At 40.6% G+C, this 27,028-nt stretch overlaps 1 protein-coding gene across 5 annotated transcripts in view; it reads left to right on the top strand.

The window, feature by feature from the left end:
* INPP5A (inositol polyphosphate-5-phosphatase A) overlaps positions 1–27,028 on the top strand; it is a 318,955-nt gene that overhangs the window by 10,091 nt on the left and 281,836 nt on the right. The window contains exon 1 of one of the 5 annotated variants that reach the window (XM_042456964.1): positions 24,132–24,271. The exons of the other annotated variants lie outside the window; for them this stretch is intronic. Within the exon in view, the coding sequence (XP_042312898.1) occupies positions 24,251–24,271 (21 nt within the window). The 5' untranslated portion in view covers positions 24,132–24,250. Of the gene's footprint in view, positions 1–24,131; positions 24,272–27,028 lie in introns of those variants that run through there. 5 annotated transcript variants of the gene reach the window in all.

The following is a 27,028-nucleotide window of genomic DNA, read 5'->3' as shown; positions in this document are numbered from 1 at the left end:
AAAAACACAAATATAATATAAATTCATTCTTCTCTGTTATGCTCAACATTGAGGAAATTTTGGAATTCCTCTTGGACAGAAGGTTGAAATGTAGGATATGTCCTGGAAAAGGAAGACATGTAGTCTTAAACTGAGTGAGCCCTGGTTCTAAACTAAAATCACCCTCTTCCTCCCCTTCTCTACCATTTTAAGCTCTGGACCAACAGATTATAAAGCAACTGAACTTGGTCAAAGGATCTGAATTTGGCCCAAGTTTGCCAGTTGCTGATCTATATAGAAATGTCTCTGAAATGAGTGCCACTATGAATTTATACTCTGTAATTTTCAAGACTACTCTGGAAAAAATAAACAGTACATGATTGAGAATAAAATAGTCTTGACAACAAGTGAAATATGACTGGTGTAAGGAGCGTTCAGCTTCTTTAGTGTTGCCTGTAAATTGACTAGAAAGTTTCATTGCCCAAGAACATACTGTTCCCATCCTTATCTGGAAGGCTGGTAATTCCTGGCTTGCTGAACCCAATCTGAATGCTTCTAGCTACACAATCTCTGCTGCTTATTCATAAGAGCTATTCCTTAGTGGGTCTGCAATAATGTATGATGCTATGCAGAGACTTCAAATCAGATGCTATTTTATTTGCATGTGTAATTTACTAGCTGCACTAGAATGAGAGAAAAATAGGCTGGAGTTTTCCTGTGTAGCCTTACCTGGGAGTATGTTCCCAAAAACATGGATGAAAATCTCTTGCCATATATGTTTATTCGATGAAGTTTTGCTTATGGTTCTTACAACAAGAGACTAAACTAAATTTCACTCAAACAGATGTATTAAGTTCATGGTGGGGGAAAAACTGAGTGGTCTAAAAATGTTTCCCTTATTTTTTCCAGTTTGTTGTTGTTGGAATCAGAATTTGAAACTGAGCGGTCAAAAATCTGGATGTGAGACAATAATTAATGAATACAGATTTATGAAGTGAAACATGACTGATTTTTTCATTGTGAGCTCTACAATTTAACATTTATAAAATAGATGAGTGCTTTAGTTGTTTCTTATTGGAAGGTGGTGGTTAGGGATCTGTTGAGTGTTTGAGATAAATGGTTGTGTTTTCAAATAGGGTACTACTTTTGGTTTAGGTGAACAGCTCATTACATTGGAAAGATGTGACTAAATTTCTTTTTGGCTTTGCTTACAAGTTTAACTTTGATATGATTTTGAAACTAGTCTCATTGATTACACTCTAATATTGTGGTACAAAAGGGTGTGTTCCCTGTTTTGTTTTTTGTTTATTTCCATGTTGACACACAAAGACATTAAAATAGTGACCTGGAGGATGGAATGTGTGGCTATTTGCATACATCCTGATTTGTAAAAGAGGCAGCTCTTCCTCTGGGAAGCTAAATAAACACTTGTCTGCTCTTTTGTGTGATAACTGCAGTTGGCATATGAGAGAGAATGGAAAATGTATTCTTACAGCAAATTTGCATCTACCTGTTTTGTGCAGTATTCTCTAATGAATTGTTAAGGAACCTTTGGCCTGTATATGTTTTGGACTACAACTCCCAGGAAGCCATAGCCAGCATGGTCAGTAGTAAGGGCTTTATGGGAGTTCCAGTTTAAAATATTTGGAGTGCTGAAGATTCACCTTGAAAGTAGTCAGGAAAACAGTAGAGGAGAGTCTTAAGAAGCCATAAAGGCTAACATTAATATAGAATTTGACAGAGTTCAACAAAAACCTATGTGTTAACAAACTTGTTAACCTTTAAGATACCACAAGACATTTTATTTTTCTTGTAATACAGCAGTGTTATGTCCCTGGATATTCTTAGATGGCTGTGATCTGTTATTTGCACAGATTCGTCATCACATTTATTTTAAAGGATTGGTCCTGGAAGGCATTGTCCTTGTCTCATTTTTATTATATTTATGTCCTCCCTTTCTTTCATGCTGAATTTCAAAGTGGGGCACATAGGGTTCTCGGGCAGTCTCGCTTCCAGGCATTAATTAGAACTAGTCCTGTTTTGCTGTGGTAAAGCTATAATATCATGTGCCTTGACAAGACCTTAAGACCAATTTTGTGATTTTGGATAAGAAAAAACATTTTTAACAGGCCAGTTCTATATTCTTTATACTCTACTGGGAAGAGAGGAAATGCAGGACAGCTATATTTTATATATGTTCCTTTGGCAGAGGGAAAGCACACCAGCAGAAAATTCAAAGAAATGCTTGATATGACCATATTATCCTTGGAAACACCAGCAGTACCCATCAGCCAGCAAGTGTGCTGGTACAATGATGCCATAGCTTGCCATACACTGAGGGATCCAATGAGCAAAGGGGATGTACTCTTATGTTCCCACCAGGCTCTTCCTTTGTAACACACAGAACAAACAAGATGAGCCTATATTAATCCCACGATTCTGCCATCTCCAGAACTGCAGTCCTGAAGCATCCCTACATGCAAGATTTTGAATTCACAATTGCTATTTTAGGATCACAATATACAACAGGGAGGAAGGAGAAGACAACAACCATGGAGCTCCATAGGAAGCGGAGCTGCAAAGCCTGCACATATAGCCCTTGTGCACCAAGGGGTAAAGACCTATCCAGGGTGGGACAGAAGGACTCCTTTGCCAAACAGCAAAGGGAAGGAGTATGCTGTGTAACAAGGAACCACACTTGTACATAGATACCTGTGAATTGCTTCCCCCCATGGCTTCATATAGATGTTAAAACCACATAAGATGGACCCTTGTGTGACCCCCAACCTTAAACAGTAGGGCATTGAGCATGTCAGCTTCTAAAAAAAAGTTAACGAAATATTAACATAACCATTATACTGCTTTTCTGTCCACTCCCAGTTCAGACAGTATGACCAGAAGGATACCATGGCTGTTAAGATGATATTGATAAGATTGTACTCTCCCATCTATTTTCTGTCACAGGATATTGTGTAAGGTGATCAAAGTAGTTTCTGCACCCAGATCAAGTTTAAAGCCCAGTCCAGAAAGTCAATTTCATCAAAGGACACCTGGATCTGTCTGGTCAGTGCATGCTGGAGTCAGTTTCCTAGGAAGTGGGTCTTGACCACTGGTCTCTGGTTGCTGAAATTCTCTGAGTTCAAGTGATACCCTTTTTCCTGTACTATCATTTCCTTTAGAAAGGCAGGGCCCACATCTTCTCTTAAAAACAGTTTTATAATTAAAATCTCCCAGTCATTTACCCTGTTGATTGCAGATGGAATCAACCACAAGGGGCAAGGGTTGAGGGTTGCAAAAACTGGAAGCTATCTATCAAGATCTGACCACATAGTGATCAGAGCACATCTCAGATTGAATTGGGATGGATGTGAGTATGTTTACAACCCCCATATTCAAGTCTTCCTAACCTGGAAAGGCAGGACATGACCAATATCCTAGCCTAGCCCTTTTGGCTCATCTTCTTTCCTTAGCAACCTATAGAATCACCTTTCCCCTTTATGGTACCCAATAGGCTGGGCCAATAAGCTTCATTGTCCCTCTCTTTCTTTTCCTATTCCTTATATCCCAATTTATTACCTCATATATTCTGACGAGGGTGGCAACATCCACTCAGGTTAAAGAGTCTGGATATGCTACAGTGCTAGGGTTATGTTTTAATCTCTTTTAGGTTTAAAATGTTGTCAGTATCCCCTCTTCTTTGCCCTGTCCACATTTTTTAGGTTGCCTCCCCCACAATAGTATTGGAAAGAAATTTGAGGTAGAGATTCAGACATTTATACTCTTCTGTGTATCATCGTTTTCCCTTTTATGAGTTAACTGTCAAAATCTTTACTCCTGTTCCTGACTGGAAAAATAATCATAGATGCATGAATACAATATTTGCTTTATGTTTATGTTGACTGAAGTGTTGAGTCACAGACCCTTCAGTAAAAAATGCTTCTTCATTTTCATCACTCTGTATCACTGTGGGGGATGATAACATGAAGAACTCAGGTTATCTGAGTTTCCATTTCTGTTACTTTTACAAACATTGTGTAAAGGTGCTATGGTTTTTGTCTTTTTGAAAATATCTATATTAGCTGTAGCACAAAGAAACAATGTGTGTGTATGAAGATTTTCACACCAGTGCTTACCATGGGGAAAGCGCTGGTAAAACACCAGTAATACATCATGGGAGTGTGCATGTGTGAAAGCCTGACACGCTTCTGAAACGTCAGGGAATCGTCCCCTTGCCTCTGAGATTCTTGAATTGTTTGTGGAGCAGCAATTTTCTATGTACACAAAGTTTCCGTTCATAGAAAATTACTGCTCCACAAACGATTGAAGGATGCTACAGGCGAGGGGATGATTCCCTGACATTTCAGAAGCACATTAGGCTTTCACACAAGTGCACTTCCCCTGATGTTTTACTGGCATTTTACTAGCGCTTACCCCACAGTAAGTGCTGGTGTGTGTCTGTTTGTTTATAATTGGATTATAGAAGTTGTGAATATAATTAGTTGGTTGAATGTTTTTCTCATTTAATCCAGGTAGTTCTAGGTATTTTTTTTTTAAACTGTAGTTTTAATGTAAGTTTTATGTATGAAGTTTTGTGTAGCTTCTTAGATAATTCTGTACCATTTTAAAAGGCTATTTCTCTTCATAATGTACGCTACTTGTGCATTCATTGTAAAATCAAAGGATGACTGTTAAGGGCTTGAAGCAGTTATAGCCCAAAATATAACATACACTGTGTCATCTTGTATCTAGATTAAAGTTTTGCTCCAACCCTTAATTAGGGAAATGTTGCTGGTCTTTCAAAAGGACTAAGCAGTCGTGGTAGAAAAGCCATTTTTTGGAATGGACATTTTAACTCAGATTCCCCCAGCAGGATTCATGTATTATTTAGAGTAGGGATGGGGGACCTCCAAAATATCTTGAAGGTCAAACGTTCCTTGCTCTTGATTTATACTCCTTTCTTCCTCTACATCCAAAGAACATGGAATGATATTGTAACCTTCTCATTTGTCATCACAATAATACACAGTTATATCAGTTTGATACCACTCTGATATTGTCCTATGGAATCGTGGGCTTTGCAGTTTGGTGAAATACTTTGATTTCTCTGCTAGAAACATATAGCTAAGCATTCTGGCAGATAAGTTTAGTGACCTACCAATCCATGGACTTGGTAGGATGGAGCAAAGGCAAGTGAATCAAATAGCCATAAGCATGTACTGTAGATACACTGTGAGAGTTAATGACCATCCTAAGGTAATTCTGTGACCTTTGTCATAGCTGATGTGGGATTTGAACCTAAATTTTACTAAGGCAGTTCTGATATGATATTATACAGGCTATCTGTCTGCTATAACATTACCAATTCCTCACACATCTTTATCATTGTGCAAGAGTAAGACTTTCTCTGGGGTCCTGGGTCATTTCACATTTTTTTGATTGGTCAGGAATTTGTATATAGAAAATCTTGTCTTGTGCAGTATTTTTTCTTATTTTGGTTTTACTGTGTGTATCCGGTGTGTATTCCACTCTCTGTCCGTGTTTGTATGTATATGTGTACAAACTTGTTGAGAGTAAAAAGTTATCTTGTTTTCCTCTTCATGGTGACTAGCAAGAAAAAGAAGAAAATAACTGATTTGTTTCTGTTTGCTTATCTGAAATGGCAAAAATAAAAATGATCCAGAACTGCCTGTTCTTGACCAGTGACATAAGAGATTTCAAAGTGGAAAAGACAGGAAAAGAAAGGAGCTATTTTGTTTTGTTTTTCAGTTTAGGGAAAAGGTTTTGGTCCTTTCATCTGCCGATCTTCCAGCTGACCTTTTACGTAGCTTTCTCAGTTCCTGTTCCTGTCCTCAGTTCCACAAGCTAGCTGTGTGTATCTGGTCATGGATCACAGGCCTTGGCATTTTATTATATGCATAACTCTATGGTTGCCAACTCCATGGGGGAACATATCCGTGTCTGTGTCTGTAGATATATTTTCTCTGCTGATGTGCATTGAAGGATTATACTTCCATGTCAAGGTTGTGGGGGGGGCATGGTATGACAAAAATGTTTGCTCTGATATTTCAGTATTATTTAATTTCTCTTCTTTTGTGTGGTGTGCCTTCAAGTCGTTTCTAGCTTATGGCAACTCTAGGGCAACTCTGTCCTGATTTTTTTTGGGGGGGGGGGATTTGTTCAGCAGGGGTTTGCCTTTCCCTTCCTCAGAGGATGACAGTTTGTGACTTACCCAGAGTCACCTAGTGGTTTCCATGACTGAGTTGGGTTATGAACCCTATTCTCCAAAGTCCTATTTCAGTACTCAAACCAATACACTGGCTCTGTTATCTCCTACCCTACTCATGCATTATATTACTGATAGCGGAAGAACAAGTTGACATACTTTACCAATTTTCATGAATGTTAAATACTAGAAGAGGGCAGTATTTACCTGGGTTTGGACTCTGTTTGCAAGGAAAGAGAACTCGAGATGATGGACACGTGTGTATTCGTGTGTGTGAATATTTGAGTTGATTTGCAAAAGTACAGGCAGAACATTGGTAAAAGGCCAGCGCGTAAGCAGTTGTCCTGACTGGAAATGCACTGCTTCACTCAATCCCACAAGAGAGGAATACTATCCCATTAAGAGTCCAAGTTGTCTTATTTTATTTGAATCCCCCCTCCATGAAAACAGATGGTCATCATAAAATAAAATAAAAAGCACCCCAATTCCCCCTTTTTGTGACCCATGGTACCCCTTGATACTTGTATAAAGTCCCTTAGTTCACACCCATTTTATTTCTTTTTTGGGGTATAGGTGTTTTTGGCCCCTAATTGGGGAAATGGAAATAAATGCTGCAAAATGCAGTGACTTTGCTCCTCCTCAACCTCCCTGACCCCTTAAGCTAAAAAAAGAAAGAAAAAGGAATGACCAGAGAATGCCTGAAATGAAGTAATGTCACATCACTTCTAGGTTCAACACTGTGGCACAGTGTGGGCCACCAGGAAACAACTGTGCAGATCTCTCTCTCCCTCCCCCCCTCTCTCTGTGTATGTGTAAGGAAAAGGGAGAGAGAGAAAGAGTGGGTGTGGTTTGTGAGAAAAATGGCCTCCACCCAGTCCAATATAAGATAGTAATTACATGATTGCCTAGAGGTGTGGTGCTGCTGCCGCCTTTTGCTTTAATGAAAAGAAACCTGACTAGTGAAGGGTGCATATATATGTTGGGGAACATGCTCTGAATATGATATCCTTTTGAAATCTTCTCTTCATCAGATTGTAAGCAATTCTGGCCTGTATGGAAATTTGTGTCTCATTTCTATGTGTACATGTATCTGGCATTCAGGATGTGGTGCGTGAGATCAACTGCCTTGATTTTTATACTGGAAGGCCTTAGGCTTTATGAAAGAGTGAGTGGCTGTTTTTGCTTTTGGGAGAATGCTGCTTATAATTTTGAAGGGTAATTATGCAGCCTACAAATGAAGCATTTCACTGGTCGAGATAATTAACTTCCAAAGCAGCTTTATTATTTTGCCCTCTGAAAAAAACACAGCAATTTGTGTATATTTTATTTGTATATTTCTGTCTAACCTTTTCTCCAGAGACCTCAAGATGTTCCTCTCCCTTTACCTTTTCATAACTACTGAGGCAGGTTCAGCTGAGAGATTATTGACCTGACCTAAGTCACCCAGTGAGTTTCATTGAGTAGGGCTTGAGCCTGGTCTCCTCAAGAGGCTAAACACTCTACCATACAAGCCCTCCCTTCATCCACCATCTGAGGAAGAGGGAGACAGGTGAGCTCCAAGAAGCCAAGTCCTCTTCCAGTCCATCTTGCCTTGGTCCAGCCTCAGAGGGAGAGATGAATGCTGGACTAATCCCTTCCCCACCACCCTTCCTTCTCCTTTTGTGTCATGTCTTTTTAGATTGTAGCCTGAGGCAGGGGAACAGTCTAAATAAAGATTCCATGTACAGCGCTGTGTAAATTTACAGCGCTTTATAAATAAAGGTTAATGATAATATAATAATATAATATTCCTGAAAAAGTGATTGATGACTGTGACATGGTTCATTGCTAAGATTATCACTTCCCCCCCCCCTTTTTGTTGTGTGGTGTAATAGTAACTTAAGGTTCAAGTGATACTATGATGTTTGCATAATACCTGAAAAATATGATCTGGCTTTGTGTGTGGAAGCATTATGGGGCTTCTCCTTTCTCTCATCTGAAAGCTTCTCTGAATCAGCTTGTTCACAGTTCAAAACTTTGTGGTCAAAGGGCAAATGAAAACCTGGTAACTGACTACGTAGTTTTGGTCTAGGTAAATAAAAGTTGTGTATCTCTCTGTTTGTAGGCTTTCTTAATAGACTATCCTTTTTCAAAGAGGAGGTGGTGCTGGCTCTATGCACCTTTCCTTGGGATAGGCCTAATGCTGCTGAAATGCCAACTTGTTCCTGTATTCCATATTATAGTTAAAGGAATGAGAGCAGCCAGATATGAATTCTTATTTTCTGGCTGTTTGATGATATGGAATAGACCATGGTTTACTGCTGAGGTGGAACTAACTTGTTGTAAATAATGGCATCACTTCTAATCAGCCTTGTATTGTTACCAACTCTGTTGTTTTGAAAAAGTGATGCAACAACTGGTAATGCAGTTTCCTGTTCGTGTAACAAGTTAGGGTTGCCATACTCTGCCTGAGGGTGGGGCTTTCCCAGTTTTGGACGGGTCCGCACGGTCCCATCCCAGTTAGACCTTTGTCCCGGGTTTGCCCCGGGTCCAGGCTTTGTTTAGCGCCCCACTGCGGCGGCACCTTGCCTTTGGCCAGCCTCAATGAGGAAGAGAAACTTGGGGGAGGAGGAGGAATGGAGGAGGAGGAGCTCTGGCCCAGGGGGAAGGGAAAGGACCATTTCCTAAAGCCATTTGGCACCAAAAATAAGTAACAAGGGAGGAGGAGGAGGAGGAAGGTGCCATTTCCAAATGCATTTCCCCCTTATTTAATTCCCATGTGCATTTCCCCCCTATTATTTATTTTTCCCTTATTATTGATATCAGTCAGCTTTTGAGATATGGGCCCACTTTTTGATCTGAGAGAGTGTGACTTTCCAAAGTGTCTTTTGTTGCATTTTTTGTGCTTTTAATGCTGCCTTGTTGTGACAATGATGGTGGTGATGATGGTGATATTGATATCAGCAAGCTTCTGAGGCATGGCAATGTAAGTTGCTCTGATTTTTACAAACTCATGCGCAGTGAAGAAAAACCAAAGTACCTTGATCAACACTTCTGAGAAGTACAGTTTTTTGCAAGAAACCTGAAACGGCAAATCCACTTCTTGGAGTTTATTGCACTGGAGATAAAACGTTCCCCGATGCGTTCTAACGAGCATGAGCGCGGGCGCGCACGGAGCGTGATGGGAACCCGATGGGGCCCAGAACGCAACTTTACCGCACCAGGGAATGCTGCCGCGCGTTCCCATCGGGTTCAGGGACGCCATTTCTGGGAACGTTTGAAACAGTTCCCAGAAATGGCATCCCCTGGAACCCGTTGGGAACATGATGGGAACGCGCGGCGGCAGCGCGGCGGCGTTCCCTGTGCGGTAAAGTACGTTCTGCGCCACATCAGGTTCCCATCACGCTCTGTGCGCGCCTGTGCTCGTGCTCGTTAAAACGCATCGGGGAACGTTTTATCCCCGGTGCGATAAACTTCCTTGTGAAACCACGTTGACATGTTCAATATGCATGGCCATTAAAACCATGCTAAGTGTTAACCCAAGAGGTTTGATATGTAATAAGCCTCTGAAATATGCAAGAGGCCACGTTCAGTAAAGCCATGTGAAATGCCCAATGTGCGTGTGTGTTTTTGAATGGGGAGGGGGTGATTTGGCCAGAAAGGGAAGTACATTTCTGCCATCTGTCTAGTAATGGCAAAATGTCCTCCATTTTGATCATGCCTAAGAAACTGCATTCATATTAACATTTAAAAAAAAAATCAATTTTTTCACGTGTCCTCCATTTTAAAAATGTGTCCTACATCTGAAAATGTTGTCCTACATTTGTCCCGGTTTGGAGGTCCTGACTTATGGCAACCCTAAACAAGTAGTACACACTGTTTAGCGTCAAGTAATGCAGTTTTCTTTTAGTGTAACATTACTGCAATGTCTGAAATGTTGGGGGATGGCAATTTGGAAGCTTATGGGTTACTGTGACAATTTTCCTACAGTATTTGTAAGTGTATTGTTTTTCATAGTATATATAATGATTTTTTTTTTAAAAAAGTGTTATACACTTGTCATTTTCAAAGCAATAAATAACAGTTAAAGGCTTATGGAAAAGTAATCATGTCCATCAGTTTTTTTGAGATACGTTCAGCTTTTATTGAAAACCGGGAACTGGCAACTTACTTAAAAAATGATTTGCTTTCCCTTTCTCCATTTTTGGCCAGAAAATGGTAGTTGAGTGTGTCTAGGGGGGCAAGGGCCACAAAAATAACTTGTGGCCACAGGCAGCTCCCAGGTGTACACTTTGCCCATCCTAGTTTTCTGTGATGGGAATAAGCTGCAAAGAGTTCCCTCACTTTCTCCCTGCTTTTACTTCCATGCAGGTTAAGTGGTGATTGTTGTTGCATTCATCCTTGGCAAACTGTGGTAATTTTCATGATTGGCTTGAAGGAAGCTAAGTCCAAACCTTAGGGTGTGAAGCTGGCTTGTTTCAACAAACCATAGTTAGTATTCATGCAGTTTATGCATGAAGCTTAACAACACAAATGAAAGCTTCCAATTTCCGAAAGCGAAGAAAGTGAAAGGAAAGCAGGTAGCTTTTGTCCCAGCACCATGTTTCCATCACAACCATACCATGATACTTGAATTGGTCCAGTTCTTTTCCTTGGTTTTAGTTCGCACATTCTTTTATCAGACAAGCAGGTCAAGAGAAGTCAAGTCAAGAGCTTTCATATGTGAACCAGGGCTAAAAGTTGCTTAGAATGACCTGCAAGGTGATTGGTTGATCCAAAACATTTTGCCAACTGAGCCATAAATAATGCACCTCAAGGACTAGGCACACTTGAGAAAATTTGTGGAATTGGTTGAAAGGGAATATATTATTTCAGCTATATTGTTTGCCTGTCCTCTGTTTCAAAGGAAGGCAAGGGCAAGCCCCCCTGAACAAATCTGCCAAGAAAACTCCATTATGGGTTCTCTTAGCTCATCATAAGTTGAAAATTCTTTGAAGGCATACAACAACCTCTTCTTCTTGAGGCAGGGGGAAGAGTCCTGAAAGCCTGTAGAACTGAAATGGGACTAGAGAAAACATATTTTGTGCGGTATATTGTTTATACATGCTACCCGTTTTGTTGTGTTTATTCTATGGGGGCAGATCTTGCTGCTAAGACCATCCTTCTGATTACAGCATCTTCCTCCTGAGGCAGCTGCTGTAGTAGGCATAATGGCTAGGAGCACTGTTGGGCCCTATGTAACACTTCAGTGTGCATGTGGGGGAGTGCATACTTGGTTAGTGCTGCCACATGAAAGGTATTTCCCCAGCATATGGCAGAGGAAATGTGTATTGGGATGAATGACTTCACTGGGTCCAGGGGCAATTTGGTGCATCCCAGAACCACTGAGAGTTATTTTCTACCATGCATTGCAGCAGCAATGAGGGAGAGGGATGATGAAAGCCAGCATTTTGCTTGTTTTAATTAGCTTGTTGCTGTTTCTTGCCAAAGCTAAGCCATTTAAAGGAGTATTGTGTGCTTCAAACCAAGTTTTCTGTACTTGCCACCACAATTCAGCAGCAAACAAATACAGTGGTACCCCGGGATACGAATGACCGCGTTACGAAATTTCCGGGTTACGAAAAAATTAGATTGGAAAAAACTGTTCCGGGTTACGATGTTTTTTCGGGTTACGAATTTTTTTCGGCGCGAAATTCAAACGAGCGGCTTTCCAGCGCTAACGGAAAGCCCTTTTCGGGTTGCGAAATTACCGGGTTACGAACGGAGCGGCGGAACGAATTAAATTCGTAACCCGAGGGAGCACTGTACTAGTTATTTAAAGTAAATCACATGTTTGCTTTAAAAAAATTTCCTCCATTTAAAAACCAAAATTCAGTGGGACTGTTCAGTGTTGTCTTGGTGTCGTGGAGAATCAGTTTATGGGTTGCATTTCTCACTTTGCTATAAATATTGCCCCCTTCCCTCCCTCCCCATCCCTTGTGAGTGACATGGTGCAGTTTTCATGTTCTCTCTGGCATAGATTTTTAACATGTCTCATACTGTATAACTACTCCTGGAATTTCCTTCTCAGATCTAGATCTTTTGTGAAGGGCCCATACAGACAGGTCAGAATAAAGCTGCTTCGGTTTACTTTGGAGGTATGCGTTTAAATGACGCACACATCTTAAGAGGCCAGAAGCTGCGCCAAACCTGCACTCCAGTCCTTAGGACTGGAGCATGACTTTGGTGCAGCTTCTGCCTCTTAGGACGCATGCATCATTTAAACAGCATGCCTCATATAGTGACCTGAAGCAGCTTTTTTGGCTTGTCTGTACAGGTTCTGAACAGTATTTTAGCAGCTGTTTCTGCAACATCATTTCTAACTGTATTTGTGAATTGTGTGTGATCTGGGATGTACTAAAATCCATTTTCCCCTCCCATGACCCATAGAAACCTGGTTCTTTTATTTCACTGCAGCAACTGCCTAATTTTAGAGATCTAGCAATCTAGGATTCCTATGGAACAGCAAGCTAATTTTCCCATAGGAACTCTGCCAAAGTAAACTTCACTTCATATCAGCAGTGTGTTCTGGGAGTTTAAAAGCTGTGTTAGTTTTTGGTCTGCCTTCTACTTGCCCGTGACCAAGTCCTCTGCCCAAAAATTCATATAAACACATTATTATGAAATATTTGAGGTAGTCTCTATTGCAGTAGGATTTTACTACATGTAAGATTTTATTTGCTGAAGAATTATTTGTTATCCCAACTTCATTCATGTTTTCTTTTTTGGACGTTGTCACATTCTTCTCAGTGAAATTCAACAATGGCTACATTTTGGGGGGGTATCTCTAGTTAAGAAATTGGCAAAATTGTGGCAGTAAGTGTAGCCACTTAACACATTCCCAAATGTCTAAAAAATAGGACAGAAGAGTCACGTGAAACTGGCATTGATTAATTTATATGTGTACAGTTGGCCCTCTATATCCATGGATTCTGCATCCGTGGATTTGAGCATCCATGGATTGAAAATATTATTATTAATAATATTTTTTAAAATTCCAAAAGGAAACGTTGATTTTGCCATTTTTTAAATAGGGGAGACCATTTTACTACACCATTGTGCATAATAGAATAATAAATAAATAAATAATGGGAATTGAGCATCTATGCTCCACAGGAGGTCCTTGGACTAAGTCCTAGCAGATACTAAGTGCCCAATGATATATATTTTTAACTAGTTTTACTGTAATTAAAGCAGAAATACCATACATCTCATTCTAGTGGGCAAGACCTAGAATGGGTGACCTGCTCAGTTTGCTGTCCTGGTTGACAGTTAATGGGCACCTTCAAAGCCCCAGCTGTTCTCCATTCTCTATCTTTAAACTAGACTTGGGCTGAACTGCCCTTCAAACAGTTTGTAATTTCATACAGAGTACTTTCCTGTATAAAATAAAGCAATACTCTAGTGGGTAATAAGAGGAAATCAGCATAGTTACAAAAAAGTATCTAGCGCTGTATTAATTTTATGTAATTTATTTGCTAATGAAGGTTTTTAAAACATGCATTAGTACACATAAAAAGTAAGGATGGATAATTAAGATGCATTATTCCTCATGTTAAACAGAACGATTTTCAGTTTCTCCAGTATAATACTCTTATTCTTCCATTCCATATTTGACACATTTTATAATACAGCTATTATAGTATAGCATTATGAACTAGAAAAGAAATAGGAAATAGAAGGACTGTAAGAAGAGCTTTGACAACCAAAAGACGAAGAGTTTAAACATACCAATTTGAAGCTTTCACAACTGTTGATGAATTTGATTTTTTGAATATGTTTCTGAATACTTCATTGAGAATCCAAAGAATGTGACATTAGTTCTAGACACCCAATTTCTACTCAGGCATACTATTAGTAGTAAATGCTCATTATACTGAGCACAATGCAGTATTCCACAGTAAGGATTTTTACCAGATTTTAGTGTTATGATCTACCACTTGTGGGCTTGAGTGGGCCTGTATCTCTTAAGTAACTTTTTGGGTTGTTTGTGAACTACAGTTGTTAAAAACATTTTGCTAGTTTCTCCACTAAAAAGTCATAATTTCTTTCGAGAAGAATTTGGTTTCATTTTGAAAGAGCTATGTGATCTAATGAAACTTACTCTTGAAGACTTGTCTTGACCAGTCCTTTTTCTCAAAGTAAAGATATGATTTGCACACACGCCTCAACTGTTTACTTGTTGGATGTAATGTAATGGGAAGCAGGTTTTAACTTTAACATTCCCTCTTACTTTTCTTGCTTTTCTCCTTGCTGCATTTGTACAGCACACTGTTGGATGTACAGGCAGAAAATATCATTCATCCCTCTACTGGGAAGAAAGTGTTAAGGAAGCGCTAAAAGCTGTTTCCTTTATTTGTTGGCAAAAGCCTTCCCAGCTGAGTTTTGGGGGCTTTTAATGCTTTTTGCACTAGCCACAGTATTCCCCACTATTCCTTTAGGAAATATTTGGTCTGAACAGTAATAAAACACCATCTGCATGTCTTTAGCAAGATGAAAAAGAACAGAGAAGCAACTAATGTGGGATCCACACTAGCAAAAAAAAAAAGTCCATATCCATTTTGATTCTGATCCTTTTGAAACATACGTTGTATGACCGTTTTCACAGTGAAAGTCCTTTTTAGACTTTAATGATATTTAGAAAAACTCATTTTTCACTCCACAGTTTTAGGGGGAAATGGGTTTTTAATATGTGTGTCCTGCACCCAATTCAGGATTGAGTTGGAATTGGGGGGTGGGGTAGGGTGATTGAAGGCAGGACAGGTGGGTGGTTACCGAGGTCCTACAAACATGGTTTCACCATTTAAAAAAAAGTTCATTGACAATTTATTATTTTATTAAATTTTCTGACATGATTTAGATGGGGTAGTCATCCAACGAAAGTGCAAGGTGCGTTTGACAAGACTGATAGAAAACAAGAAAGCCTTTTGGTTGATAGGTATGGACATGTATTTTGGGAACAAAGACAGAAAATAATCCAGTGCAGTGATCACATGGAAATGTAGGACATTCCTTTTTGTCCTGATGTGACTTCTGGTGGGGGGAATGTGTGGCTGTCAAAACACACTGGGTTCGGATTGTAATGGGTGCTAATGGGAGTCAGACTGGGGCAAGATGGAGCTGTATTATTTTACAGATGTGGCTGCAGCCTAGATCTATTTTCTTTCTGAGGATTGCCCTTACCATGGGATATAACCATTGACCAGAAATTGAAGCATAAATCAAATGCATCAGCTGCTTTTATGGATGTCTTCGGAGAAAAGCTTTCTCTTGCCTGCCTGCCTGTCTATCTTTCTCTATTGGTACTACTCCCAAAGTGGTTGTATTTCTGTAGGAATATGAAATGGTTGTGCATGAGCTTTTAGCATGAATGCTTTCTAAACCACCATTTCTCTTACTGAATAAAAATTCTGCTCACACTTCTAGTTACAGATCTAAGTAATGTGTACTTGACAGCATTATAGTCAAGGTAGGACCACTGAGACACAAGATGGAGGTATCAGTATGTTCAGGAGAACTCCATGCTTTCAGAAGTGAGGGTGGGACACAGAGCATAGAGAAGGCATTCATCCCCAAATCACTCCAATGAGGACTATGCATGTTCAGTAGCTAGATGTCTGATGGACAATATAAAAAGAACAGAAAATTATGGGATGGGCATAGTTTGTTGACTGGAATCTGAAAGAAGAGCTCTCCTGCAGTGAAAGGAAGATAACACTACTGTACCATGTTTTGTTGCGGGTCATGCTTACATGTAGTTATATTGTGCAAGTATTTAGCTTATCACCAAATATGTCCGTTTTCCTACATAGAAGATTAAACATATGTGAATGCACTTACCCTGCAGATTCTGTGATCTAAATAGATTTGTTACTAATCTGATGTGAAAAACTACACATTTGTTTTCTCTCTGTCCCTTAGCTTCTAAATATACGCAACACAGTTTCATCCAGATTTTGCATGCTTTTGTTTTCTTTTTTTAATACTCTTTCTCCTAGTTTCTGTTTCCTGATCACGTTCCGTCCACTTCTGGAGTGTTCTATTCTAGTTTTTCGTTATGCGGGACAAGAACCATAACCAAACCATAAAACTGCAATCCCCTGAGGGAAGGAAATGATAATTTAAGCCAGTTGTTAAAGCTGTTGCATTTATGTGGCCCACGCTTATTTGACACCACATATAAGGTAACAGTATTATTGAACTGCAACCAGAAGTCTGCTTACAGTTGCTGCCAGCTGGCAAAAGGCACATAATAATAATCAAGTCACTAGTAAGATTCCTGCCCATCCCCTGTCTTAAAAGCTAAAAGCTACACATAATCAGAATATTAAGTTGAATGCAAAATGTACACCATAGAGTATGATATGAATGTAGATGTTTCCTCTTGCTCATTTTAGAAATAAAATTGTACAGATGAGAAGTCTTTTTGCAGTGGGTCAAGGATGCAATGGATTTGAAAAAAAATATCTACAGGACTGCTTGGAGTTTATCACACGAAGGAGATCAGGAGTTTATCCCATGAATATCCTGGAAAAATTGTGTAATTGCGCAAAATGATTTCACACAACATCACACAAAACCTGCCATTAAAGTGGTCACAAAAAAGCATTAACACGCATCTTTATACATTCAGGATTTCAACGTCAATGTACTTTATTTGCACAATTGTATGTGATAATTGTTCACAGCATGATATTTTTGTGCAATTACTTGCCATTTTTGCTTTATTTACGGGATGCTTTAAATGTGCTTTGAACAGACAATCAGAATTAATTTTGTGGAGAATTAATAGTGCTGTTCTAATTGTTGACAATAAAATGTGTAGCAGGCATCGCATTTCAAGTACAGAGAAAGCAGGATATATTCTTATAGTGGAATAGATCCTTCATGTGAGTATTTTCATAATGATCTTTAAGGAAGGAAAAAGAAAAAGAAAAGGATAGGGAGAGAATCTAGCAGCACCTCTGTAAACAACTGATTTATTTGAACATGAATTTTCATGAATTTTAATCCAGCTCTCTAGATGCAATGGCGGAGTACAGTATTAACTCACAGATATTGAAGAACAATTAATTGTTGTTCGACTCATAATTCAACTCATTTGACGTGTGGTGCTTGAAGAGAGTTCTACCAATAACATGAGCTGCTAAAATGATAAATGACTAGATCCTAAAGCAAAACTGACCTGAACTCTCACTAGAAGACTAAAACTGAAAATATCATGCTGTGGACAAGTCATGAGACAGAGTCACTCACTGGAAAAGACAGTAGTTCTATGTAAAGTTGAAAATGGTAGGAAATAAGAAAGACTGCATTAGATCAGTGCTTCTCAATTATTTTCTATCATGGCCCCCCCTAGGAAGAAGAAAACATTTCGCGCCCCCCGCGCGACTGTAAATAGTATCATTTGTCTATAAAATTGTTATAAGTACACCTCTGCATAACAGGGCCTCGCGCCCCCCTTTACGGAGCCTCGCGCCCCCCCTGAGGGGCCCGCCCCACTATTTGAGAAAGGCTGCATTAGATGGATAGACTCAACTAGGGAATCCATGGTCCTGAATTTGCAAGACCTGAGCAAGGGCTCTTGGCGGTCTCTCATTCAGAGGATTGCCATAGGTCAAAATTTATTTGGCATCAAAGAACAATAACATAGGTCCAAAACACACTGAAGAAATAATCCAGTTTGAGGCAGTGCTAGGGAATCCTGAGAATTGTAGTTTATTTAATTGCCCTTGCTCAATGTTAGGAAATTCTGGAAACAAGCAGTTTTGTGAGGCATTTAGCCTTCTCTGTCAGAGCTCTGATGCCACAATAAACTATGGCCCTGAACAAACGGGCACCCAGATACGTACTCTGTACATATTAGGGTTGCCTGGGGGTGTCTCTGTTCACATGGGCACCGCCATTTTGACGCAACAGATGTCTAGCATCCACACATTGCGGCGCCCAGGTGACGTCACAAGTGCGCCAGTGGCGCACTGCGACATCACTTGCATGCTGCAAAAACAACCCACTTTTTGCGGCTTTTTTTGCCGCCAGGAAGCCTCACTGTTTGGAGGCTGAGGCTTCCCACTGGCAGAAATGGAGGCAGCGGCAGACCGCCCTTTTTGGGAGGTCTGTATCCCACCTATAATTCCCAGGATTCCCTAGCACTGTCTCAAACTGGATTATTTCTGCAGTGTGTTTTGGACCAAAATTGTGGGATTGGGATCAGAGTGCGATGGTAAGCAGAAATAAGCAAGATGAGAACCTGGTAGTTTTGGTGGGTGGGAAAAGAGTATGATATGATATGAGATACAGAAAGATGCCAATTGTGACCTTGAGAAAAGATTCAAAAGTGTTTTTTCATCCTTCCCTCCTTCTTTTAACCCTCCCATACTGAAAAAGACTAACATAGCTATCTAGTTGAAAACCAAGGAGGGAAATACAAAGAGAAAACACTGAAATGGCACTGGTTTCAGCATATGATTGAAAAGGTCCAGGTGAATCATAATGTAGTGAGGAACAATGTTTTAAGGTATCAGCTTCACAACAGACTCATGTTGCACCTTGAAGGCTTACAAATTTATGATAATGATAGAGATATGATTACACTATAATTAGATCTAGCACAGACTTCGTGCTTGTGAACAAGTATTATGGCAACAATGTTCTTGAGCCATATGGAATAATTAACTGTGGATTCCTTCATGCTGTTGGAGAGCAGTGTTGTAATGGCTGTATACATTGCTATTTTCTGGCTTGACATTTAGGAATACTGAAACTAAAAGGGGGATGAGGGCACATTCTTACTATGGATGGTCAAAAAGCTGTTTTAAAGAATGTGTCTTTGTGGGTAGCTGTGCATCAGTAGCACTACCATCACTTCTATTCCTGGCTGGAATAGCTTTGAACAGGAATGACAAGAGAGTGTATCTGGCAATGAAATCACAACAGAGGTTGTCAACCATCTGTTAGAAATGAACCAGCACTCTTCCACACTTTGAACAACATACATGGGGATTTAAAGTTTAAAAAGTAGGTTTGCCATATATTTTAAAATCGTTCAACTAGATACCAAAACATTAGCCAATAGTCCATTTTGGTAAACATGAATGAGATCTCATTTTGGACTTTTGCATATTAATAAGAAGAACCGAATAGTTATAGAGCTCTCAAGGGTTAACTATTATTATTATTTTACCAAAACCAGTTAATATTTGGAAAGATTAATTGCATAAATACAGACTTTGTTTTAATGTTTAGTTTCCAAATATTTACAAATTATACTGTTAAGTGACAGTGTTTATGTGGATAACACATGGAGACTGCTTATGGACAGGGGACATAGGGATCACTAACAAAAAACATGTGTTGCATTTAAATGAATTGTAATGGTGTGATATGGCCAACCCTGCAAGCATAGTTTTCCAGTGTTTCATAACATGCTAATTGGATTGTATAAAATGTCACATGCGCTTGAATATTGCTCACTTGACATTTGACAGTTCAACAAATACAATCCAGTTAACGCGTTATGACACACTGGAAAACGATGCTTGCAGTGCTAGCTATTTTTTAAATAGCAGTTTTTGGAACTTTTGTTAAGGGCATATGTCTGGATCCAATTGGTAATCCAAACTAGAATAGATTTATTGAATCCATTGTTGCACAGAGAACCAACACCCCTATTGATTAAGTGGGTCTACTCTGAAGGATTCAAGCTAATGTTAATAATTAAGAATAGTTACCAGTTAAATGTAGGAATGTTGCTTTAAAGTATGAACTGAATTTACTTTTTCACTTCAAATATACAGTATATTCATGTAGTTTTCTATAACTACATTATCTGAAGTGCACTTGACAAGCCTTTGTTATCAAATGACCTGAAACCAGGGATAAATGGATGAAATTTCGTGAATACTGGTGTCTTCAGTGGGTAAATGACCCATGCTTATGATGATAATAGTGTTGTTGGATGGAGCAGAAAGTAACCAAATGAGATTTTGGGAAACAACCAATATATTCATATCTGAGTAGAGGTCCTTGTTAAAGCTGATATATGGGAGGCATAACTTAATTAACTATTTCAATAATTAAACCAAGTGTTTTATTCCTGCATATTAGCCCTAAAGGCTGCTAAGTGCCTTCCAGATATAAATAGTAATACATTCTCTTCAGGGGACAATATTGCAAACAAGGCACAAGGGATAGAACTATGAAGAGATAAATACAGTCGGCCCTTCTTATACGCGGATTTGCCTTCCGCGGATTTGAGCATCCGCGGAAGGCAAACCCGGAAGTTGTCCCCAATGGCGGCGTGCGTGCATGCGCGCCGCCATTGGGGACAAAAGTCCCTAGCTTACCCTCCCCTTTCCTTCCCTCCCTCCCTCCCTTCCCGGCCCTTCTGCATCTGCGAGGAGGCCAGCCTGGAGACCAGGCTTCGGCCTCCTCGTGGCTGCCTCCTCTGCAAAAGGGCCAGGAGGCAGTGGTGAGGCCAAGGCCGGGCGCGCGGCCTCCACTCTCGCCGCCGCCTCCGTAGAAGGGCCGGGTGACTACTGGCCCTTTTGCAGAGGCAGGCGCAGCAGCTGCAAAGAGGCCAAAGCCTTCCCGGCAGCCCGGCCTCACTGCTGCCTCCGTGGGAAAGCCGGGCGGCGCTGGAGGCCAAAGGGCCTCCAGGCAGCCACCCGGCCCTTTTGCGGAGGGGCAGCCACGAGGAGGCCGAAGCCTGGTCTCCAGGCCGGCCTCCTCGCAGATGCAGCCTCCGCAGAAGGGCCGGATGGCTGCCTAGAGGCCCTTTGGCCTCCAGCGCCGCCCGGCCTTCCCGCAAGCCGAGGGCCATGCCTCCTTGGCGTCACCGCCGTCGTTGTAACGGCGACTCGGAGGCCAAGGTGGCGGCGGCGGCGGCGGCGATTAAAAAGGGTATGGGGAAAGGGAGGGAGGGAGGGAAGGAGGGAGGCAGGAAGGGAGGAAGGGAAGGAAAGGGGAGGGTAAGCTAGGGACTTTTGTCCCCAATGGCGGCGTGTGTGCACGCGCGCCGCCATTGGGGACAATAGGGATTTGAGCATACGCGGAATTTGGTATACGCGGGGCGGTCCGGAATGGATCCCCCGCGTATACCAAGGGCGCACTGTACTGGAAATTTTATCCTGAGATGAGGTGAAAAACCAAATAATTATCTAATGTATTTACATATGTTTTGTTTGTTGTGTGCCTTTAAGTCATTTCTGATTTATGGCAACCCTAAGGTGAACCTATAATGGGGTTTTCTTGTTCAGAAGAGGTTTTCCATTGCTTTTCCTTGAGGCTGAGAGTGTATGACTTGCCAAAGGTCACCCGGTGGGTTTCATGGCTGAGCGGGGAATTGAATCTTGGTCTCCAGAATTGTGGTCCAACACTCAAACCACTATGCCACACTAGCTTTGTGCAGTATGTATGTCAAATAATCCATATCCATAATCTACACTTTTTTGAGCATCCTTCTCCCTTGGAATCCTTTCATTTGCCCATAAGAAGGCAAGGGATGTTGGCTTAACCCCCACCCTTATCCCAACTGCTGGTACCCACAACACATGGTTCAGAGGAGTGTTAATTTCCAATATTTATCTCTTCCTAGTTCACACACACACACACACACACACACACACACACACACAATTTTAGATGTTGATCTTATACCAGGTTTTCAAATATACACCATTCCAGTTTTGGAATACTTTCTGGATGCACACATGAAAACATTTTAAATTGTAGACCAAACCATTGTCCCCATGAGGTCAAAAATGTGTCCTCTTGTTGTGAATACAGTGGTACCCCGGGATACGAAAGCACCGCGTTACGAAATTTCCGGGATACGAAAAAAATCCATAGGAAAAAACTGTTCCGGGATACGAAGGTTTTTTCGGGTTACGAAAAATTTTTTGGTGCTTTTCGGCGCTTTTTCGCACGAAATCGCGGCTTTCTAGCGCTAGAGGCTATGGCTTTTTCGGGTTGCGAAATCTTTCGGGTTACGAACGCCGCGGCGGAACGAATTAATTTCGTAACCCGGGGTACCACTGTATAATTTATTTCATGTGAGGACCAATTATGGAAGGAAAACTATCTCTGGTGTATTTGCTTTGAGATCACAGAAATTCCCTGTGAATGTTTCAATAGTATACTCTCTTAATCAATTAATCTGACAAATATATTGCATCTTTTAAATTTAGCCTTTTAAATAGGTTGAAGTAGTGCTGAAGCTGTTTTCACAATTTTAATTACGATTTGTCAGTGTTTTATGGCGTTCTTGTTTTTATAATTTTTGAACTGTTATACCTCATCTTGGTAGTTGTTATAAGAACAGAAGTAAGGAAATACATTTTGAGCAATCTAGTGTGATATCCTGGCCAGTGGCCTCCCCACCCCACTCAACCTGTGCTTGATGGGGGGCAGTGGTGGCCAAAAGGGCATGCTTGGCTCTTTCCTTCGCCAGGCAGTAGCGGTCTCCTTGTGAGAAGGCCTCCACCGCCATGGCAAGGCCAGGAGAAGGGCTCTTGGTCGTTGTGGTAGTGGAGGTATCCTCATGCGGAGGCCTCCGCTACCATGGCCATCTTTTTCACTGTAGTAGTGAAAGACTGAAGAGGCTTCAGTCTCTGTCTGCAGTGGCCGGGAGAGGCACAGTGGAAGGAGAGCCTAATTGGTGTTACCCCTCTTGTGGGGTGTCACCCAGTGTGGACTGCACTCCCCGCACCCCCTAGTGATGCCACTGGTCTAAGAACTAAGATATGAACTCTACTACTTGAATTAATTCATTATACAAACAATTAATTAATTAATGAGCCTTCCCCCCAGAACGTGCAATATTTGTAGTTTCAATTCTCTGAGTTTTAAAAAAATATCCAAACCACATTTCTCTTCTTCCAGACCATTTTCAAGCAGTTCCCAGCACCAACTGCAATACTGTACAGTACTTCATTTCCACCCTAGAGTGGGTTTCTTAGTAATTCCCACACTCATTGGAATAAAAATTGTCCTTTTCTGGGTCTCTCTCTTTTTAAAATCTTTTCAAAGAGTTATAGAGCATTGGTGAATCGGTGAAATGGCACTTTTGCACTATAACAGAAGTGGAGCCAGAAGTGGGTGGGACCAGTTTCATAAGTGCTACTTTGGTTGGGTAGGTTCCCAGGCACATCCTGCAAAGAAGAGGTGACATCAAAGTTCAAGAGCACATTGATTTTCTGTAGCCAAGGAAAGATGGATCACATGCTTTTACTGGTCCTCCAAGTTCCACTCCACCTCCATCTTCCATTGATCCCTTGAGTCAATAGAGCCATTGAACTCAAGCAATGGTGTTGCTGGAGTAGAAACAGTGGAACTGAGGAAATAGTGGAGTGCAAATGAGATGAGGGAGGAGTTAGAAGGTTTTGAGACACAGGGCAAAATAACCTATATTTGGCAGTCACAGAGGCCACAAAGAAGAAAAATAGGTTGCCTACCTATAACTGTGGTTCTTTGAGTGGAAATCTGTAAACTCACAAATTTAGGACAGGGTTGGCTCCTTTTCATTCACCCTCTTTATTTCTCCCCCATAGCAACATGGAGAAAAAAATATTACCCAGTCTCCAAGCTGCTGTTCTATAATCAGTATGCTCCACAATCAGAAATGAACCATTTGGAGTTTTCCATACAGATAAGCCCCCACCAGCCACTATTTTGGTAAGGATTCCTGTTTCAGTGCATTCTCTGTCAAGATTTTCTGGCACATTTGTGCTTGTGTAAAAAGTTGCCTCACTGGTTGCTGGTCTTCTCACCGGTCTTCATTTCTCTTGATCTTTCTGTGTCCTGATGTTCTACTGTGGTTGAAAGGAGCTGAACGTAACAGAGCCTAGCCAAGTACTTCTAGAAATTCATGATTGAATGCTTCTGCAGATTTTGGAACTGTGCAAGCAAGTATCTTCTGGACATTCTGGAAGTGCCTGTGTAAAGGCTGGAGGTTGTGGGTCACCACAGAACATCCACCTGAAGTTGTTTATTCCTCGGAAGAGATAGTGGAATCTTCCTTGGCACGGGAAAATGGATGAAAAGAAATCAGAGGTGGGTGCAACAAAATACTGGGGGTATGACCTGGATGAAGGCCTGGCTAGAGAGACCCACTGGGCTGGAAACAGCAAAATCTTGACCCATATCAAATGCGTAAGGGTTGTAGAATAGTGGCAGTGTTTTTTGTTTTTTTTTTAAATAAAGAAATATCCTGGTTCAGTGTTTGGGATCTCGCTGTTTGAATCTCTGTATTTTTGCTGCTAATCATTGTAGACAGGAAAATCAGTGGCCTGTCTCAGAATAGGCCAACACAAGATATTCTAGAGCCTGGAGCCTTATAGCTTTATGTCAACTTCGTGCTACACTGAAGGCTTAAGCTGTGTCATTCTTAATACTAAAGGCATATAATGTACATACAGAAGTTTGAACTAATTAGATAAATTATGTGCTGATTAGTCACCCACTCCTCCCAGTGAGGTTTAATGTGTTATTTTGTTGGCTAATGGCATACATTATTAGAGCTTGGAAATGAAACTTAACTGTTTATATAATAATATATAATAATAATAATAAAAAAATTTTATTTGTATTTTCCCAATGGATCGAACAGGATTACAACCAATACATTCCATACAACAATAATTCCAATAACAGTTATCTAAAATCACAATATAAAGCAGTGTACTATCCAAAAGCGCTACAATGCAATATTAAAATATATCATTACATCCTGGGTAGATTTTTCTTCAATTCTCAATAGAGCCATGAGCTGAAGTTTATCTTCCGATCTTTATAGAAGATCAGCGGGGTATGCTTGCTGGAAGAGATCGGTTTTTAGTGCCTTCTTAAAGGTGTCCAAGATAGGAATGAGTCGGATCTCTTCCGGAAGGTTGTTCCAAAGCGTAGGGGCCATAGCTGTGTAGGCTGTTTGGGAAGTAGTTACTAGTCTAACTTTTGTATGATCTAGTAAAGTCTTCCCAGTTGTTCTGAGAGTGCAGGGTGGATTATGTAGGGAGAGGCATTCCCTCAAGTAACTCGAGCCCAAGCCGTGTAGGGCTTTAATGGTGATAACCAACACTTTGTATTGTGCCCGGAAGCTAATTGGCAGCCAGCGTAAAGATTTTAGTACAGGTGTTATGCGGTCTGACCTGGAGGTTCCAGTGACCAATCTGGCTGCTGCATTTTGAACTGATTGCAGCTTCCGAACTTGGTACAAAGGTAGTTGATTCCTTTTCCTCAGCTATGCTCAACTAATGGCACTTAGTATTCCTGTGGTGAGAGCTAGTATGGTGTAGTGGTTTGAGTGTTGGACTGCAAGTTTGGAGAACAGGGTTTGATTCCCCGCTTAGCCATGAAACCCACTGGGTGACCTTGGTAAAATCACATTCTCTCAGCCTCAGGGGAAGGCAGTAGCAACCTTCCTCTGAATAAATTTTGTCAAGAAAACCCCATGATATGTGCAGAAATGACTTGAAGGCACACAACAACAATAGCATTCTTGTTACAACAAATAAGACGTCTTGCCTTGCTATTCATGGCTGGTGATAATCTCAAAATGAGGAGAACTGCTGGCTTGTTGGGTCTCCAAAAGTGTTTGTGTTTGTGTATGGGTAACCTGCTTCCCTGCCTTCTCAGAGGAAGACTGAAAATTTCTGCAGAGTGCTGAAGTTGCTGGAAAGTGGCAAGAACAGAATTTAGCCCCTTGCAAGCAGAGTATTCAATCTAGCATTGATTTTTGCAGAAAGAGAAGGTAAAAAACACAGATATACAGTACTACAGAAAAACATTACCTTCACAGGCACATTTGGTGAGGACATGTGAGAGAGCCTTCTCTGTGTCCAGTTTGTCTCTTCCCTGCTGTTCTTCTGCAGGGAGGTAAAGGCTATTTTGTTCACACAGGCCTTTGAGATCTAGAGGATGTAGCAGTAGCGTGTGTGCGGGGAGCCTAAATACCCTAAAGGCACCAGATTCCATCTCATCTTGGAAGCTAAGCAGGGTCAGCTTGGTTATTACTTGGATGGAAGACTGGCAATGAATACCAGGTGTTGTAGGCTATATTTCAGAGGAAGGAGCAGGCAAATCTACCTCTGAGTATTCCTTGTCTAAAACCCCCCTAAGAAATCCATGGGGTCTCCATAAATTGGCAGGCAAGTTGAAGGCACATGCACACACAGTGTGTGTGAGATGGCATACTATATATGTTTATACATTTTTATATTTTATTAGTAATTCCATCTTAAATATGCTTTCAAACTGTTTTAACAGTGATATTTTAATAATGTTGTTTAATTCTTATTTAATTTTCATAAAAATAACATGTATATTTTAATCTTATTTTAAATTATTGTCAATTGCCTTTGACCCATCCTACCTGGCAGAAAGTTAGGGTATACATTCAAGAAATAAACAAAATAATGCTCAGAGGCACTGAAAATATTTCTCTTTAAGAATCCACCACCGATGATTAACTGACTTTTGACTCAATTTTATATGAGGTTTTTTTTTTTAGATGTGACCAAGTTTGATTTTTGTATGTATTCTGATACTCGGATTTTGTATGTTGCAATTTGTATTGTGCCTTTCTTGATACGGTCAGCTGACTAATCAATAAACTTGTTGTTGTTGTTGATTAACTGACTGACCTTAGTGTCCATTTGTTGCTGCATTGCTTGTCTTCTAACTAGAATGAGCACTTCCTTCCTTATGCATCTTTTCCAATCCAGATTACCAATCCATGCTATTTGAAGACTGAAAGAGCAGCATATATATTGGTGGGGGTGAGTGGGAGTGAGAAGAACTACGCATCAGCAT

This window comes from Sceloporus undulatus, chromosome 3 (genome assembly GCF_019175285.1).
Source record: "Sceloporus undulatus isolate JIND9_A2432 ecotype Alabama chromosome 3, SceUnd_v1.1, whole genome shotgun sequence".
In the NCBI taxonomy this organism is placed as follows: Eukaryota; Metazoa; Chordata; class Lepidosauria; order Squamata; family Phrynosomatidae; genus Sceloporus; species Sceloporus undulatus.
The sequence above is the reverse complement of the archived record's forward strand: the minus strand, read 5'-3'. Positions and strand labels throughout refer to the sequence as shown.